General features: G+C 44.3%; 2 protein-coding genes across 3 annotated transcripts in view; one reads left to right on the top strand and one right to left on the bottom strand.

Moving 5' to 3' along the window:
* The window catches only part of Trmt10b (tRNA methyltransferase 10B), a 21,629-nt gene extending 13,256 nt beyond the window's left edge, over window positions 1-8,373 (top strand). For both annotated transcript variants that reach the window (XM_028770293.1, XM_028770294.1), the window contains exons 5-9: window positions 266-418; window positions 2,384-2,462; window positions 3,044-3,111; window positions 7,261-7,384; window positions 7,975-8,373. In XM_028770293.1, the coding sequence (XP_028626126.1) occupies window positions 266-418; window positions 2,384-2,462; window positions 3,044-3,111; window positions 7,261-7,384; window positions 7,975-8,081 (531 nt within the window). In that variant the 3' untranslated portion in view covers window positions 8,082-8,373. The remainder of the gene's footprint in view (window positions 1-265; window positions 419-2,383; window positions 2,463-3,043; window positions 3,112-7,260; window positions 7,385-7,974) is intronic.
* A 1,553-nt stretch (window positions 8,374-9,926) lies between these two features.
* Window positions 9,927-15,254, bottom strand: Exosc3 (exosome component 3). The gene is made up of 4 exons (XM_028770260.1): window positions 14,915-15,254; window positions 14,193-14,342; window positions 12,239-12,390; window positions 9,927-10,271 (listed from the first exon to the last, which is right to left on the bottom strand). Exons 1-4 carry the CDS (start codon window positions 15,248-15,250, stop codon window positions 10,070-10,072), a joined length of 840 nt encoding a protein of 279 aa, XP_028626093.1. The 5' UTR covers window positions 15,251-15,254; the 3' UTR covers window positions 9,927-10,069.
* Window positions 15,255-17,996: the final 2,742 nt, after the last annotated feature.

Below are 17,996 nucleotides of genomic sequence, written 5' to 3'. Positions count from 1 at the left end.
GACAGGCAGAGTCAGGGGGAGGAGACAGGCAGAGTCAGGGGGAGGAGGAACTCTCATTTTTTTCACTTAGGAGCATTTCCAGACTGGTGTCTCGAACACTGTCTGTGTTATGTCATGGAGCATAGTGCTTCTGCACATGCTCACTCCTGAATGGAAGCAGCCAGGCTAGTCCATGAGAGTCCCGTGGAGCAGCACCCAGGCTGTGACCGCTGCTAGGGCTGGCGTGCTTCCCCGCCACAGGCTCAGTTGTCCTCTTGCTTTCCAGGAACTAAGTCGGTTGGCGGGACAGATTCGAAGGTTGTATGGCTCAAACAAAAAAGCCAGCAGGCCCTTTTGGATTTGCCTTACTGGATTCTCAACTGACAGCCCCCTCTATGAGGAATGTCTGAGGATGAATGATGGATTTTCTGCTTACTTGGTAAGAGTCCTCTAGCATGTTCCTGAAGTTATCTAAGTGTGCTTACAAAAAGGTTTTACTTTTTCATTCTTTGGTGTGCTCTCCACTTATGGCTTCCACGTCCGTACATTTAGCTGCATTCTTACCGCACTTATCTAGTGAGAGAGAGAGAGGGAGAGAGAGGGGGGGGGAGGGGGAGAGAGAGAGAGAGAGAGAGAGAGAGAGAGAGAGAGAGAAACATGTCATAAACACGGAGGTCAGAGGACAATGAGAGCTGGGTCTCTCTCTCCACTACATGGGTCCTGGGAGAAGACAAGTCAGGCTTTGGAGCAAGTGTCTTTACCACAGAGCTGTCTCTCCAGTGGCTTAACCATAGTTTTTAAAAAAAATATTTTGAGGGGCTGCAGAGATGACTCCGAGGTTAAGAGGACTGACTGCTCCTCCAGAGGTCCTAAGTTCGATTCCCAGCAACCACACAGTGGCTCACAACCATCTGTAATGAGATCAGGTGCCCTCTTCTGGTGTGCAGGTGTACATGCAGGCAGAACACTGTCTACATAATAAATACATATTTTGAAAACAAATTGCACCTGTAGTGAACTCATAGACACTTTGTTTCTTGTCATTTATTCCCTCTGCAGTACAGTATAGCGGGGTGTGGTAGCTCATGCCTGTAATCCCAGCACTTGGGAGCCTGAGGCAAAAGGACTGTCACAAGTTTGAGGCTGGCCTGAACTATATAGTGAGTCCTAAGCCACTGTGAAACCTGTCTCAAAAACAAGAGGAAACTAAACTACAGCATAAGAACTATTTATATATACTAGGCATTATAATAATCTAGAGGTGATTATTTATTGATTATTTTAAGTCTTCAGGGGCATATGATGTAAATGTAAACACTGGTGTTTTCTATAAGGGACGTGAACATGCTTAGACTTTAGTGTCTGTGGGGCCATTGGAAACCAGTCCCCATGGATGCTGAGGACAACTGCAATGTCTATACAAATGGTATCTTTGAACTCTGGCAATCTAAAAGGTCTCAGAATCTTTCATTAGTTCTTGTAATTACATTTTTCTCATTCTTGCCCTTCATTGGCAAACTAATATTCCCATTGTCTAGAGCCGTGTTTCATAACCTGTCTAGTTCATGCTAAACTGTATACTCTATTTTCGGAACACAATAGTGGAGAGGTAGGGAACGTGATTGTTAGAGGAGGAGAAAGGATGCTTTCAGGAGCAGATGGCTTCAAGGAGTCCTTTAGGAAGAAGTATGGGACTCTCCACTCTTTGCTGAGGCTCTTGTAAAGGCAGCAGTAGGTATGCAAGTGTACCTTGTAATCAATCCAGGTCTGATTCCAAGGGACGACACTAAAAATGCCCCTCTGTGCTGCGGTGTAGCTGGGCCTGAGTTACTGCAGCCTTCCTTGGGGAAGCCATGAAGGCCAGAGGTGTGAGGAATGTGCTGTGTGGGACTGAGTCTCTGCCGTTCTGAGGTGATCTCCTTTGCTTTGACTCTTTGGTTTTACCTGTGTCAGTCTCACCTCTTCCAGCTCCAGTGTTGCTTTCACCGGAAAGCCGCTCCTCATGCTGGTACTCCCTCACCTGTAGTCCCACTGTATGCTCCCTGTCCCTCTGGGAGCCCCTGCCACTTTCTGGCTCATTTTTATGGCTTAAATGCCTGTGCTTGTTTGTCTGTTTATCTCAACTAAGCACTTTTTAAGAAACCCTCAGACCTGCAGCTTCCTAACATGGCTGCTGGTCACCAGAGTTGAGTTGTACAGGATGCAGTTTTGTTGTTTTGTTTTTTCGAGACAGGGTTTCTCTGTGTAGCAGAGAACTCACTCCGTAGACCAGGCTGGCCTCAAATTCAGAAATCCACCTGCCTCTGCCTCCCAAGTGCTGGGATTAAAGGCGTGTGCCACCACTGCCCGGCCAGGACGCAGTTTTAACCCCATCCTACCTGGGTAATCATCTTTGTATTTCCAGCTCGATGTGACAGAAGAAGACTGCTTTAGCCTGTTTCCTCTGGAAACCCTTGTGTACCTGACTCCTGACTCCGAACACCGTGAGTCCCTGACCTTCCCCTGTGGGTTCGCGCAGAGCTTTGTCCCTCCCCTCCTCTTTTGTTGCATTATTCCCTGTGTATTATTCCCTATCTCTTCTCACTAAGAGACTAGGGAGGAAGTACTGGGAGATGAGCTGACCTCTCGTGGACAAGTAGCCAGTGCTGCAGAGATTAGTTCCCTCTTCAGGTGGACTTTGCATGCTCCCTGGTAATTGGTTTCCTGGCCAGCTTTGGTCAGTGTCTTATTTATATATATTCCCTCCCTCTTCCCTCCCTCTCTCTTTCCCTCCCTCCCTCTCTCCTCCCTAGACTATCCTCTGCTGCTCTTACTAGTGTTAGGTCAGTCATGCTCCTCTCAGATTCGTCTCACATTTCTCAGACATCTGGTTTTGTTTCTGGTCTAACCCAGTGCCTTTGGGCACAGCACTTGTGGTTTTTCAGATCTGCCAGCAGGCTTTAAGTTGTGTTGTCTTTGTTGTATTAATATTGTTGATATTTCTTTGTTTTTCTTTTTTTTGCTTTCTCTGGATTTAGAAACTGTAAAACAAATTTGATCTCAGTGGCTTTCATGTTTCCATTAGCCCTTGAAGACATTGATCAGAGCGCAGTGTACGTTATTGGTGGACTTGTGGATGAGTGCATTCAGAAGGTAAGCAGACCTCTTAGCCTCACACACATCCCCGTTTCGTTCCTTTGTTTGCTTGTTTGTTTTCTAGACCGGGTTTCTTTAGATAGTCTTGGCCGTCCTGGAACTTGCTCTGTAGACCAGGCAGGCCTTAAACTCACAGAGATCCACCCACCTCTGCCTCCTGAGTGCCTGGATTAAAGGGGTTCACCACCAACTTCCAGCTGTTTTCTACCGTTTATAGTAGAGACATTTGCCCTGTTGTTAATTTCCACAGAAGACCCAGAAGCTGAGTGGGAACAAGAGCTTGTTCGCAGGGTGCCCCTCCTGCCTGGAGATCTCTCTTTTCATCAGCAGACCTGGCTGACAGGAGCAGAGTCAGAAGTCAGTAGACAGGCCCAGTGATTCCGACACAGACATTCTTCCGCTGCCTCTCCTCTTCTCTCTGCCAGGATGACTTGATCTTGGCTCTGCATTTTTTTTTCCCAGCACTTTGTTCTCTGTGAGAGATTGGTTGTCTTCTTGTAGGCTTTCTTGCTGGTGTAAGTCGTATTCCAAGACCTCAATTCAGTAGGGTTGTCCAGGCTTCGTTTTTAGATTTGTTTTACACTTTACATATATGACTGTCTTGCTCACATGTATGTCTGTCATGCTCAGAAGAGGGCATCAGAGCCTCTGGAGTTAGAGTTAGAGATGGTTGTTAACCACCTATGGGTACTGGGAATAGAACCCAGGTCCTCTGTGAAGAACAACAAATGCTCTTAGCTGCTGAACTGTCTTTTCAGCTTCTTCTTCAGGATTCTTTTATTGAATTGGAGTTTCATTGGAATAATTAAGCTGGTACTTGAAGTTTTAAACTTTGTTTCTATTATATTAATATTAATTTTCTTTGCTTACATTAATTACATTCATTAATTAACGTACATTGCATAGTTTTAAGTTGAATAATGATACAATAGTTTACATTTGCAAAAAGAAGTGTAGTGTCCTTCCCACCCTGTACTCCTCAACCCTCAGAGCATCATGGTCCATTTTCTCAGGTGTGTTTGTTGGTCTGTTTTACATGTGTTTATAATGGATGCAGAAATATTTCATGTGTGAGTCACACATATACAAAGCTCATGTTTACCACTGATGGCAGCTCAACCTATCATTTAATTGTACGTAGTTTTAGTACAGTTATGACAGACTTAGCTCCTATTTGTGTGAAACAAATAGACTGAGCTACCATCAGTGTTAAACATGTGCTTAGTTTTAGTAGAATTAAATGTGTGGGTCTAAGTGTTCCATGGGGTCGTAACAGTCATCCTTTATGGCAGGGTCTCCTGCAGGAGCCTGTTACGAGGGATTAGAAAGTCACTGTTGTTGTTCTCAGGGTACTCCTGATTTAGCCATAAACAGCTGACTGCTTCTATTATATAAAAATTGTATTCTATTATAATATGTATAATAGGATATTCTGTTATATAAACAAACACTCTCAGAGCGTTCCCTGGAAGATTCCCAGAGCAAGGATGCACCATTACAACGAAGCCATTTTGGTTTCCGTCATCGCCAAGCTTGATTACACTGAGCATCACCAAGAGCAACGACACACTGGGTCTCCTGTTGTGACACACTTTCCTGTCAAGTATTCTTGCTCAGGATTTGAAAATTTCAAATGTAATCACAAGGGAACAAGAAGTCCAGGATGGATCATTCTGCAAGACAACAGAACTCTCAAAAAATCCACTGTAATAGAAACTAAACCAAATGAGGCGAGCGGTGCTGTCTTCAAGGAGCGTCACAAAATAAAACACGGTTAAATGCAGTGATGTTAGCCAGGCAGTGGTGGCGCATGCCTTTAATCCCAGCACTTGGAAGGCAGAGGCAGGCGGATTTCTGAGTTTGAGGCCAGCCTGGTCTACAGAGTGAGTTCCAGGACAGCCAGGACTACACAGAGAAACCCTGTCTCGAATAAAAACAAACAAAAAAAACAAAACAAAACAAAAAAAAAAATGCAGTGAGGTGTGTGTGTGTGTGGTCCCATCTACCTGAGAGGCTGTGTCAGAATCATTCAAGCTTCTAGGAGCCCTTCTTACAAACAGGAAACTGTCAAGTGTGGTTTGATTGTATTTTGGAATAGGAGGGAAACTTTACAAAAGACCTTTGGGGGAGACTTCAATCATGGTTGTGTACTAAATAACCTTACAGGATTTTTAGAAGTGAACTCAGTGCTGTGCTAAAGGGGAAAGCGCTGTTGTCCTCCAGCGAGGGGTCAGTGTGAGGTCAGTGTCAGAATGGCCACAGCTCACAGAAATTTGATAACATATTAACTGGTAAGTGAAGTGGCAGTACGAGAACTCACTTAATGACTCAGATTTCTTAGATTTGAGATATTTTGAAATAAGTAGTTGGGAAGGGGAGAGAGCTTTCACTCAGAGACGGGATCACTGCTTTCCCTCTGACTTGTCTCCCAAGACAGGCAGATGGCCTCTTGAGGCAGTAAAGTCCAGGAGGTCCATGAGCAGAGTGTGCTGTGTAGATGTGAAATTTTATTTTATGTATTTTACATTCTGACCTCAGTTTCCTTTCCTATTGAGGCTAGGTAAGCAATCTAGTAAGTTAAAGGGTCCTAAAAGCAGGGCACAGAGTTACAGACAGCCTTTGATCCTACTGATAGTGTTAGGGACCCCACAAGAAGATCAAGCTATACAAATGTAATATATGTTCAGAGGGCCTAGGTCAGTCCTATGCATGTTCTCTGGTTGGGGGTTCAGTCTCTGTGAGCCCCTATGGGCTCATGTTGATAATGTGGGGTTCCGTGGGGTGTCCTTGACCCCTCTGGCTCCTAGAGTCCTTCCTCCCCTTTTACATGGGATTCTCCAAGCTCTGCCTAATGTTGGGCTGTAGGTCTCTGCGTCTGTTTCCATCAGTTGCTGGATAAAGCCTCTCAGATAGTCAATCTATGAGTATAGCAGAATATCATTAGAAATCATTTCATTATTTTTCTTTTTTTGCCATTTGTGTTTGGTTCAATTGTGAGTCTCGGTGCTATCCAGCCTCTGGATCCTGACCCTCTGGCCAGTGTCAGAGGTAGGCTTCCCTGGACCAGACATTGATTGGCCACTCCCACAATTTCTGTGCTACCTTTACACCACCACATCTTGTAGGCAGGACAAATTGTAGGTTGAAGGTTGTGTAACTGGGTTGGTGTCCCAGTCCCTCCACTGGAAATCTTGCCTGGTTCCAGGAGATGGTCAGTTCAGGCTCAGTATCCCCCATTGGTAGGAGTCTTAGCTAGGGTCACTCTTGTATCCTGTGAGTTTCCATTGCCCTAGGTTTCTAGCTCCTCTCAGAGATGCTTCCCCCAGATTCCAGTTCTCTCTCCCTCACCACACCCGATCCCTCCTGTTCCCATCCCCACCCTTCACCCCATTCAGTCCCTTCCGCCATCTACTGGCAATGTCTGTTCTGTTTCCCCTTCTCAGTGAGATTCACTGGTCTGTCTTTGAGCCCTCATTACTTAGCTTCTTTGAGTCTATGGATTGTAGCATCGTTTTCCTGTACTTTACAGCTAATAGCCACTTACAAGTGAGGACATACCATGTGTGTCTTTCTGGGCCTGGATTGCCTCACTCAGGATGAACTTTTCCATCCATTTACCTACAAATTTCGTGATGTCATTGTTTTTAATAGCTGAGTAATACTCCATTGTATAAACATACCACATTTTCCTTATCCATTCTTCAACTGAGGGACACCTAGGTTGTTTCCAGTTTCTAGCTATTATAAATAAAGCTGCTATGAACGTAGTTGAGTAACTCTCCCTGTGATGCAGTGGAGTGTCTTTTGGGTATATGCCCAGGGATGGTATACCTGGGTCTTGAGGTAGATCAATTACCAGTCTTCCATGGAATCACCATATTGATTTCCAAAATGGCTGCACCCGTTTGCACTCCCACTAGCAATGGAGGAGCATTCATCCCCTTGCTCCACACCTTCGCCAGCATGAGCTGTCATTTGTGTCCTCTTAGCCACTCTGGCACAGTGTAAGATTGAATCATGTCCTCTCAGGTTTCTACCAACTAAAAGTGGCAACATGTGGGAATTTTCGAAACTGCCAGTGTCTATTACAATGAATACAACGAAATATTATGTGTAATTTTTATAATAAGAAAATTTGATTTACAGAAGGTGACATTTCAAAAAGCCCGAGAACACTCTGTCAGGACAGCCCGCCTGCCAATCCAGGAGTACATGATCAGACGCCAGAATGAGAAAAACTACCATTCAGAAATCCTGGCCATCAACCAAGGTACTGCTCACAGCCCAACCCAGCGTGCTTTTCCTTATGGGCCGTTTATTAGTCCTTTGTCTTGGATGGGCTCTGTTTTCTGTTTACTCAAAGACCACTTGATAGCTTATTCTGGGGCTGCTGCTTTGCTTTAAGTGTAATGCCCTTGACTCAATTTCCTGTGACACCTAAACTCTCTTGCATGTGCTTGCTGGCAGCCATCCTGGCCATTGAGGAGTGTTCCTCATTTTGTTTTCATTCCTGGATGAAAGTGTCCCTTTGCCTAGAATACCCTGCCAACTACCTTCATTGGCCAGTATCTGTGTTCTGTAGACTCCAGCTCAGGAGCATCTTTCCTCCCACATCAGGCCCCCTGTTTGTGTTCCCATGGTGCTGTGTTCCTCCATTGCAGTTGTCCATTCACAAGTGTTCAGTGTACGCTGAGGCCTTGTAAATAGGCCAGGCTGAGTCCTTGCCTCTCTCCTCCCATGATCCACCGCATGTGACTCAGAGGACAGCTCAGTGACGACATTCCACAACACCCTTTTCCACATTAGTCCTTCACTAGTCTTCTCCTGTATGATCACCAACATCCGTTTACCTTCTGACAGTGTTCGATATCCTGTCTACTTACTTTGAAACTCATAACTGGCCTGAAGCATTGAAGAAAGGAGTTTCTCCAGGAAAAGGCTACATTCTTCGGAATTCAGTGGAATGATGGACAGCCTAAGATTCCAGCTGTAGTGGTGAAGTGCCGGGGGTGTCTTGACCAAAGGACCAGGCAAAGGGTGGCAATGACACACACTTGCCTCTGCATGCTATCTTGGATCTTTGAAAGCCACTAGGGACAAGGACCACATTTTATGCTATGTCACCCACAATGCCTGGCTCACTGGAAGTACCCTGATAAAACTTATTATGGTTAAAAAAAAGTTTGTGTCTGGGCTGGAGAGATGGCTCAGCGGTTGAGAGCACTGACTGCTCTTCTGAAGGTCATGAGTTTGGATCCCAGCAACCACATGGTGGCTCACAACCACCCATAATGAGATCTGATGCCCTCTTAGGGTGTCTAAAGACAGCAACAGTGTACTTACATATAATAAATAAGTAAAAACCTTTAAAAAAAATTTGTGTTAAGGAATTGCCAAAATATATGTCATTTGGGGTGTTAATTCATGCTTTGTACATCTGTTTGTGAAAGGTCTACTTTCAGAGATGTTTAAATGATTGTACGAGCTTTTCATTTAACTTGAATAAAATTATTTTTCTGTCCCCTGTAAATGTGCCGATTTTCACCAGCTCAGCCCCGCTGCACGTCCGCTTTGCTGTCTCAGCCCCACCAGGCCTGCCCCACCTTGTGTCTTAGAGCACCCTGTTCTTCTGATTGTGGTCACGGAGGGCCCCTCTCTTCTAGTCTGTGTAAATTTGTGTAGCCTTGAGCTTAGACAAACCAAGTGCTCTGTACAAATATATACCCCAGATCTAATAAAAAACGCCGTTATTACTGATAAATCCAGCATAAAACAGCCAGAAAAGAATGCTGCGTTCTGACACACAAGCATACTAATCCACCTTCTATTACACAAATACAAATCTTTTCCTCACATCAAATACAACCGTCTCAGTTGTGTCCAGTTTTGGGTTACTTTGGTTAATCTACTAACAAATTCACATGTTTTCTGTATCGCAAAAGAACCAAAAGTTACCTCTCCTTTCCCATTAAATTCCTACTTGATAAATTTTATATTGCTCTTATTATAAAATAGGCTCGGCCTCGGGGAGGCCCCTTAAGGGACTGGGCCACACAGGCTTCAGGGGTACAGAACTCATCCTGAGATCAGATGTGAACCGAGGACCACTGAGCGCGGATCACTTGCCAGTCTACATGCTTACCTATGACGGTTTTAACATAACGTAGATAGCATAGAATCACCTCTCCAACCCTAGTCCAAACCTCTCCTCTATCCAAAACCTGAGATTGTGGGAACTGTGTTAAATAACACTTAGCCAGACTTGGATCAGAAATCATCATACTATTATATATAAGGAAAAAAACTAATATATAAAAAATATACTATGAGTGAAATATTTGTAATTACCGAGTTTTTTATAGTAGCCATGAAAGAAACTTGTCCTGTTTGAACGAGACAGAGCATGTTATCTTATGACTCCAATTTGAAAAACATAAATACACATACAGTGGTTAAGCCTTAGGCCATGTTAGTCGGTGCCTCTGTATCTTTGAGGGTTACTGTTTTCTGCAGGAATTCTCATTTCGGTAATTGTGTAAAACACTTGGGACATACTTTTCACACAGAAAGTGCATAAATATGAGGCTCTTCCACTGGCTTCTGGGATTACAACGGGGTTGTTCTTTGCTCCATTTAATGTGTTCACCATTTCCTCTGGCAAAGAAGGCTTACGATTATAACCAGAAAACAAGTTTAGTGCTGCACTCCAGCTCATTATAGAAGCTGAACTATAGAACGACAAATACTACCAACAAAGTTTATTATATAAAAATTTTTTATAATTTTCTCATCTATACATGATTGATGACCAGTAACTCTTACAAAAATATTTTATTGGATTCTAGTAAGACAATAGGCATCTTCTGAAGATCTGTCAAGAAGAAATTCACCCGAAAAAAAGATTTCCCCAGGAAACTCAGTCTTAGCTAAAATAGCCACTAAGGAAATGTACATGTCAGCTCTCTGCCAGTCTGGCAAAGATCTGTTTTCTTTGCTCTGTTGTCATGTGTTCACAAGCTTCTAAGACATTTGCCAAAATTAATGTCTGCTGAACGGTTCTAGCCTTGACCCATATTCTTCCATTCATTCCAAACACAATCTCCAACGGATAGAGTTTTCCCAGTTCTTGCACGATTTCACAGTCTGGAGCTAATAGCCTGGTAGGAAAGATGAAAGAAAATAAAATTTAATAAAGCAGTAGTATGTTACGGCTCTCCTAAAGGAGATTCCTTTTGTGGAGTCCTTCTCTAGGTAGTTCTCTGTGACTATTCGAAGCCCTTCAGCATCATTCCCACAGCCAGACATGATGTGTCTGCCTCTTTTCTTACACCACCCTCCCCCAGCGCTGTTGTATTTGGAGATGAAGTCTACCTAGGTCACTTAAACTAAGTCTCAGATTTGTATGTCTGAGAACTGTCCTGCCTTCCCAAGTATCTGGGACTATAGCAATGTGCCACCATGCCCAGCTCAATGCCCCCTTTCTTCCAAGAACATCTACTTTCCTGGCATACCAGAGTCTTCAATGGTGGGCTATCTCCTATAAAAACACTCATGTCTCCAATGTTGCATAACATATGAATGTATAAAGCCTCTTCCCTCTGAACACCTTATTCCTAGATTTGAGGATCATAGCTCGTCATCATCACCCACAGTGCCAACAGAATACTTTAAATTTTACTCTCCTGTCCATGTTAGTTCCTCCCTGGTATTACATTCAGAACTTAGAGTTATTATCTTTGACACCAAGGTTGCTGCGCAGTGAGTAACATGCTTCTCATGTGCCTCAAATTTCATCTCCATATGGGAAGGAAAAATAGCATGGAGAAACCTAGGAAGGTGATTCTGACTTTAGAAGCAGCACAGCTTGGGTAGGTGATGGTCTAAATGCCCTAACAGAATCTGCCACAGTGGAAACTATAAAGTCTTTCAGGACAATGTCAGGGACCATGTGTACATGGTTACTTCAGCTTAAGGAGCACACTACCCTGCCAGCATTTGCTATTACAGACACTTGGTAACTTTGTGCAGGGGCAGATTGCATCTGTGTTTATGTATCTTAGAATGAGGGAGAGACCAGTTCTCACATATGGATGTGTCACTTATAAGGAGAAACTGGCCTTCCGAGAGAAAGACCAAACAGAACAGAGTGAACTTGAAGCGTAACGTATTAGAAAAGGCACTGGAAGGGCTGCAGAGAGGGCGGGGTGGTTAAGAGCACTGAATCCTTTTCCAGAGGAGGCAGGTTGATTTCCAGTAGCTACATAGTAGCTCCTGGCCATCTGTAACTCCAGCTCCTAGGTATCTGATGCCCTCTTCTGGCCTTCAAGGGCATGTACTAGGTTCACGATAAACACCTAAGCACACACACACACAAAAAAGCACTATATCAACACTCAAACTATACAGCCAAATGGCATTTGGATTTGATATATTTACATTAAGAAAGCAGAACTTAATTGAGGAAGTTTACATATATGCTAAAACAATGACCTTTTAAAAGTATTTTATGTTTATGGGGTTTTTGCCTGCATGTACATCTGTAACCACTTGGTTTTTGGTGCCTGCTGAGGCTAGAAGTGGGCACTGGCACCCCTGGAACTAGTTGTGAGCCTCTATATAGTTGCTGGAAATTGAGCCTGGATCCTCTGGAAGAGTGGCTAGCGTTCTTACCCATGGAGCTTTCTCTATAGCCTCCTAAAATATGGACTTAACTCTTAAGAGAACCAAGAGATTGTAAATGAAGAATCAAATCCTAAATATTGTTTTTCAACCAGGTATAGTTACTGGAGGAGCCCCTACCCTTAACGGAGGAACTGTGGACAGTTGATTGCTTCTGAGGAAGGGAGCCAGTTTTCTTTTGAGGTATAGCTGATGGCACCTGATGGTAGGTGGGTCACACTAAAGTAGTAGGCCCCATATTTACAAATATACGTTCAGCACAGAAGACTCAGTGGCTTATTTATTTTTAAAAAGGGAACACAAAGTTAGGAGGTGGGGAAGAAACCTGGGAGGAGTTACAGGGAAGAATGGGAGTAAGTATAACCAACAAAACACCATCATGGAATTCTCAAAGGGTAACGGGCCCTTAAAGAAGGCAGGGCAGTTACCAAGCATCACAACTTACTTTCTAATTAAGCCCAACGTCACTTTGAAGAGCAGACCGTCCTGTCCAATCACGCCCATCCCATTGGCGCGCCCACAGCTGTCAATACAGACCATTTCTGGTTCCATGTCTTTATTAGCAACCACACACTGGCCATAGATGAGATCTCCAACCTGTAAGATTAAAAGTTCAGTCCCCTTCATTCAGACGTTACGGGATGTAATTCAGGATGATAGCTGCTGCTGCTGGTTCTGTTCTATGGGCAGGAATGCCAGTGACCCACAGTTCTCAAGCTAAGGGACTGATGATCTTTAGAATTCAGTCCTCCCTTCACACACACCATGAAATCCTCCAACCAGGAGCCATTTCAAGGCCTCAGAACAACCTTCAAGATTGTACTGTCCAACTTACATGTAGTTTAACTTTATATCTAACCGTATATGCACGTAACGTATATAAACTTCAGTTCTTCCACTGGTCGGCTGCTCAGCAGCCGCATGTAACTAGTGGTGACTGCACCAGTCAGTGCAGATGTAAGACAAAAACCGCATCATTGGAAAATGTTCTATCAGTACTAACAAAAAATTATGTATTTGTCTAGAGGAAGGAAAAACTCTTGACATCCATATGCAAAAGAAAATGGGGCAGTGGCAACTCAGATACTACTTCATGGAAAATTTGCTTTAAAATATTACAAAACTGAACTTTTAAAATGAAGCTAAGGAAATAGTAAATTTGTTCTCTTCATTCAACAGTAAAAATACCCACTGCTGAGCTGGAGAGATGGCTGATGGGTTAAGAGTACTTACTGCACTTGCAAAGACCTAGGTTTGGTTTCTAGCACCCTCAGAAGCTCCTAACTGGTCATAACCCATGTTTCAGGGGACCCAACCTTCCTGACCTCCACAAAAAGCTATCACACAGTGGGCAAAACATACATGTTGGCAAAAAACTTTCCTAGGCATACTTTAAAAGTACTTTTTCTAAGTCCCCACTGGTTTGGGTGATTACCAAACCTAGAGGGAATCATACCCTTTCTGCCTTCCTGGAGCATGTGGTCTTGCACAGGGCAATGAGAAATGAATACACTTAGGAACCTGATCAAGAATAAACCCAGTGCTATGGTAAATATGCAGGAAAAGTGATGGTGATGACGACCTTATAGACAGTCATACTCAGCCTGGACCTCAAAGATGATGTCTCATGGTCTGAGGATACAGTTCAAAACAGAGGAGCACCATTAATAAAGACCTAAGGGAAGGAAACATGGCCCAGCGATGCTGTGAAGCTTAAATATGGTTACACGGAGTAACAAACTATGAGGGAAGACCCCTGGAGTACAATGCCAGTGAATTCTGTATGATTTGAACAGCCCTTTTTTTAATGAGTTAATAAGACTGTTGCCCATTCCTGTCAAAAGGGAGCAGCTATTTGAACACGTGGAGACAAAGGGATTGGCATGCAAAAGATAAGAGAAGGAACAAATAAGTCTGAGTGACTAAAGACCCTTGAGAGCTGAACAAACAGCAGCAGAGAGGTCACACATTTCTGGCTCAGGTGTTCAGGAAGGATATGGCTAAACTACCCAGAAAGCCCAACCTGAAAACCTATAGAAACAAGATTACTCTTCTGTCAGCTCCAAGGATTAGAGCCACAATGAACAGATGGTAGACAGTGCTGGTGGCCCTTCGACTGGGTCCATTCCCCACCTGAGGTAGATTCCGACATGACAGGTAAGGTGGGGGATAGTAAATGTAACTCTTCAACCTGGCAGAGAAGAACCAAGGTTGCAAACATGATACACAGCAATGCTTCTGGGGCTGCAGCACCTAAGAAAACTCTTTAAAACGATCTTGGAGAACTGAAGGGATAGCTTATGCTTTGAAGACAATTCAGGTAGCCCTGTGGATAGTTAAATTTCTGGGGAGTGGATTTTTTTTTTCTTATTGTTGAAACCAAAGGCTCCCATCATTACCTGCACATTTGGTCTGTTTCTTTTAGTTGCCCCTTCAAATGCCAGGTAGGACAAAGAAGCTGGCTCACTCCCTCCAACATCAACTTTGAATATATCTCCAGATTTAGCGATCACTATGCCAATCACGTGGTCTCCTTTCACTGGTACATACTGCAAAACAGCATAAAAGAACGATCATAAATGACACAGATATTATTATAAAATATCTTCAGCAACTTTCATCTAGGTTGCTCAAGGTGGGTCTCAACCAATCCAGCCAACTCATATTCCCCAGGTAGCGGGAACTACAAAACTGGCCCGCATTAGTCCAACTCTGTAGCGTCTAATCTACAGTTCATCTGGGTCAAGTTTCAAGCTTTTTCAGTATCCTTTATAAGTCTGATGGCACAAGAATCTTTACATTCAAGGAAAAACATTCCATTAGACATTATTCCTAAGTGAAAGCTCGTAATTATTCTATGGGAAATTTAACTCCCTGTGATTTGGACTCATTGCAACTGGGACACCAAACGGCAACCCCGCGGCTTTGGGTTTTTCAAGACAAGATCTCCTGGAACCTTTCTCTTCTTTCGCCCTTCTCAGGATGTGTTCCTATTCGGATTCCTCTAAAGAAGATGCAGAGAGGGAGCTAGATGCCACCGCGGCTCTAGACTCGCCTTAACCTATGATCGCACTTGCAGGGAGCCCACTTTAGCTGCAGCACCGCTCTGACATCCACTCACCCGCTTCTGCTGCGAGTCCACCCAGTAAACTCCGCCGCCGCCTCCGCTGGGCTCCTTGTGACGCAGGCGGCCACACTTAGTGACCAGCAGACGGTCCCCGCAGCGTCGCAAACCCGGACCACAAACTACGCGCAGTCTCGGGCGCGCTCCCGCATTCAGACGTAACGGCTGCTCCCCGGCGCCGCCAAGGCCGTCTACGTCCTCGTGGTCCGGCAGCACCAGCTCCTCCCCAGGGAGAACCACCTGATTCAGCACCTTGTGCACTGCCCGTGCTCGGCAGCCCGCCACTGACTCGGCCCCAGCGGACTGCACTTCAGCCATAGCAGGCGTCACCATCACAGCTTCCGGTAGTCTATTTCCGCTTCCGCATCCACTACCCGCCCACCAGGGTTATCCCTTTCCGGTGGTTGTGGGCTTTTCTGAATTAGACTTTAGCTAGGGTAGTATTCTCTTCAGCTCGTGGGTACTCCTCCCTGCCCAGAGCAGGTGTGTACGTAGCTAGTGGCCCACCCATCCTGTAGTCTCCCAGTGGGTGCAGTCCATCTGTGAGCCCTCATTTCCGAGTCTCTTCTTTTGGCTTACTATCAAGGGGTGCTGGAATTGAGGGCCGCTGGGAATTGAACAGGGTCTCGTTTGGAAGCCTTACCTTTCTACTTTGCTTACAGAAAAATGGCTCAGCTTTTAGCCATGAAAAAATTTTTTTTCTTCTTCAAAATATAACTTCTTTGGTTATTGCTACCAGTTTATATTGTGTAAAATACGAAGAATGAAAGGACAAAGAGTAATTACCGTGCCTATTTGTCGCCCTTGCTGTGTTGTTAGCTGTACTTCAGATCATTTGTAGCTCACGGTACCTAATGTAACAATTTTAGGTGTATTTCTCCAACCTCCTCCAAAACACATCACACCTTTTCACCAGTGTGCGATCATCCCTACTTGGCTTGGGAAAAATCGGTAACTCAGAGCAATTTTTGCTCTACTTCTTTGGGAGCACACTAACAGCTATGTGAGAAACTGTTAAATCCAAAACCTACAATGCAAGGACTTAAGAGCTTTCAGTTTTCTGGCTTCGGGGTTATTATCTGTGAAACCAGCTTTTCTCTGTCGGCATCTTCAATGAGTAGTTGATTCAATTTTCCCGCAGCACTGAGGGCCTTTGACATTGATGTCAGTTGTTCATTGCTTTGTTGCCAACACGAGTTTTTAGATTTTTAGGGAAGGAGCATCACACTTCCTCCCAACTTGACAAGATGCTGGCAAGCCATTTAATCCCTGGGTATAGTAGGGACAACTGAACTATAACTGCTGCAGCCAGGTTGTTAATTAGTCCTATTGAAAGACTGAGAGTAAGAGATAAGGAGAGAGGCCATGGCTAGGTAACAAGAGGGGAATTTTCAAGATGGCTAACTTCTTTCTCAACATCGTAACTTGATAGAAGCTTGGCAGCTTCAAACAAAGGCTGCGGAGGCTTTTGTGTAGAGGATAGGAGGGCATGTGCTTGCAGATAGTACTAGAGAAACCAGAATTGTTGAACATGCAGATCTTTTTCTTCAATGGAAGAAACTGACACTTGTTCACTTGGAAGGCTGGAATGGAGGTTGTTTAATAAGATGTAACTTTACTATTCTCTGGAGCCAGCTCTCACCTAAATCCCCCTTTTCCTCTGCATTCTCAGTCCATAGAATCCATCCTTACAGCCGGGCGGTGGTGGCGCACGCCTGTAATCCCAGCACTTGGGAGGCAGAGGCAGACAGATTTCTGAGTTCGAGGCCAGCCTGGTCTACCGAGTGAGTTCCAGGACAGCCAGGGCTACACAGAGAAACCCTGTCTCGAAAAAAAAAAAAAACAAGAAAAAAAACAAAAACCAAAAAAACAAAAAAAAACCCAACAAAACAAAAAAAACCCTTTCCTCCCTAGGCACTTATCCTGAGCATTGTTTCATTGTTTCTCAGTCAGTAGAACTCACTCTTGTGGAAGAGGTCCCAGATGCTTCTCAAGAGACCATGTACTTTGCAAGGGAGTTTAGATGTAACCATGTCTTAAGCTTCGTGATGATAGTTGTCACAAAGAAGTCTTTTTCCAAAGTTTTACTGTTTAAGTATATAAAATACATAAATAAATAAAAATGAACTGGAGTCAGACTCCGAAAGTCTGAACCAGCCGGGCTAAATCATGCCTAACCCAGTCTCCTTCTTACCATCTCGGACCTCTCTTCAAGCAGTAGAGCTTGCAGGGACCCCCACACTTTTGTCTCTTACCGGCAACACCAGCAAGGCCCCTGCTGATGGACTGGTTCAACAAGTCCAAGGCCCACACAGGATGTGTCACACCACAGTTCTGGCCTAATCCACCATCTGAGCTTTTTTCAAATTGACCAGCTCTAAATTAGGGGAGGAAGACTCTTCAAAGACTTTAAAACCTCCAGCCCTCCAGGAAAGATTGGCTTTGGGGACTGAGTCCGATGTCTATTTTTCTGTGTGTGCCTGTGTATGTGAGTTTCCTCGCCCCTAATAACACCTTTCTTCCACTGCTGATATGTCTTCTGCGTTTGAGAGGTTTCTGCTTCCACCTATTGAGCTCCATTTTTTTCCTTTTAATTCTTTAACTGACAGAGAAAACGAACCCGATCAAGCCCCTAGACTGCATCACTTGGTTAGCCTCTCACAGAGGTGGACATTCTCTGGGCAGTGGTGAATTATGCTTCTTTCTTCCTTTATAACACAGGTCTCAAAACCCATAGGTATTCTGTGACTAAACAACCAGGCCCACTTTGATTCAATGGCTCAATGCTATGCCTTTCAGTGTATTCAATGACTTCAGGCCTCTGAAAGGCAGAGAGGGAGAATGAACGTTCTCCAGTTCCCAGGACTACTAGCCCTCAGCACCTACCCTAGGTAGTTTGGAGTTTCCCAAGGAAATAGAATACAAAATCTAGCGCAGGAGACATACTGGGTGCACTTTCTTTTACCAAGGGGGCAGGAGGCAGTCCACCTTCTTCCCCATGGATTCAGAAAACAAAGGAAGCTAAGTCATTGGAGACTCTAGACTAGAAAAGGTGGGCCCTTGCAAACACCACCCACTG

The sequence above is a fragment of the Grammomys surdaster genome, unplaced genomic scaffold (genome assembly GCF_004785775.1).
Source record: "Grammomys surdaster isolate TR1022 unplaced genomic scaffold, NIH_TR_1.0 199, whole genome shotgun sequence".
Classification (NCBI taxonomy): Eukaryota; Metazoa; Chordata; class Mammalia; order Rodentia; family Muridae; genus Grammomys; species Grammomys surdaster.
The sequence above is the reverse complement of the archived record's forward strand: the minus strand, read 5'-3'. Positions and strand labels throughout refer to the sequence as shown.

What these genes read in the sequence shown, in the direction of transcription:
- Exosc3 (XM_028770260.1), bottom strand. Translation starts at nt 15,250, where the DNA reads ATGGTGACGCCTGCTATGGCTGAAGTGCAGTCCGCTGGGGCCGAGTCA. An exon ending in TGGACTCGCAGCAGAAGCGG is followed by an intron (nt 14,343 to 14,914) that starts GTGAGTGGATGT and finishes GCTGTTTTGCAG; the next exon opens with TATGTACCAGTGAAAGGAGA. An exon ending in GAAACAGACCAAATGTGCAG is followed by an intron (nt 12,391 to 14,192) that starts GTAATGATGGGA and finishes TTAATCTTACAG; the next exon opens with GTTGGAGATCTCATCTATGG.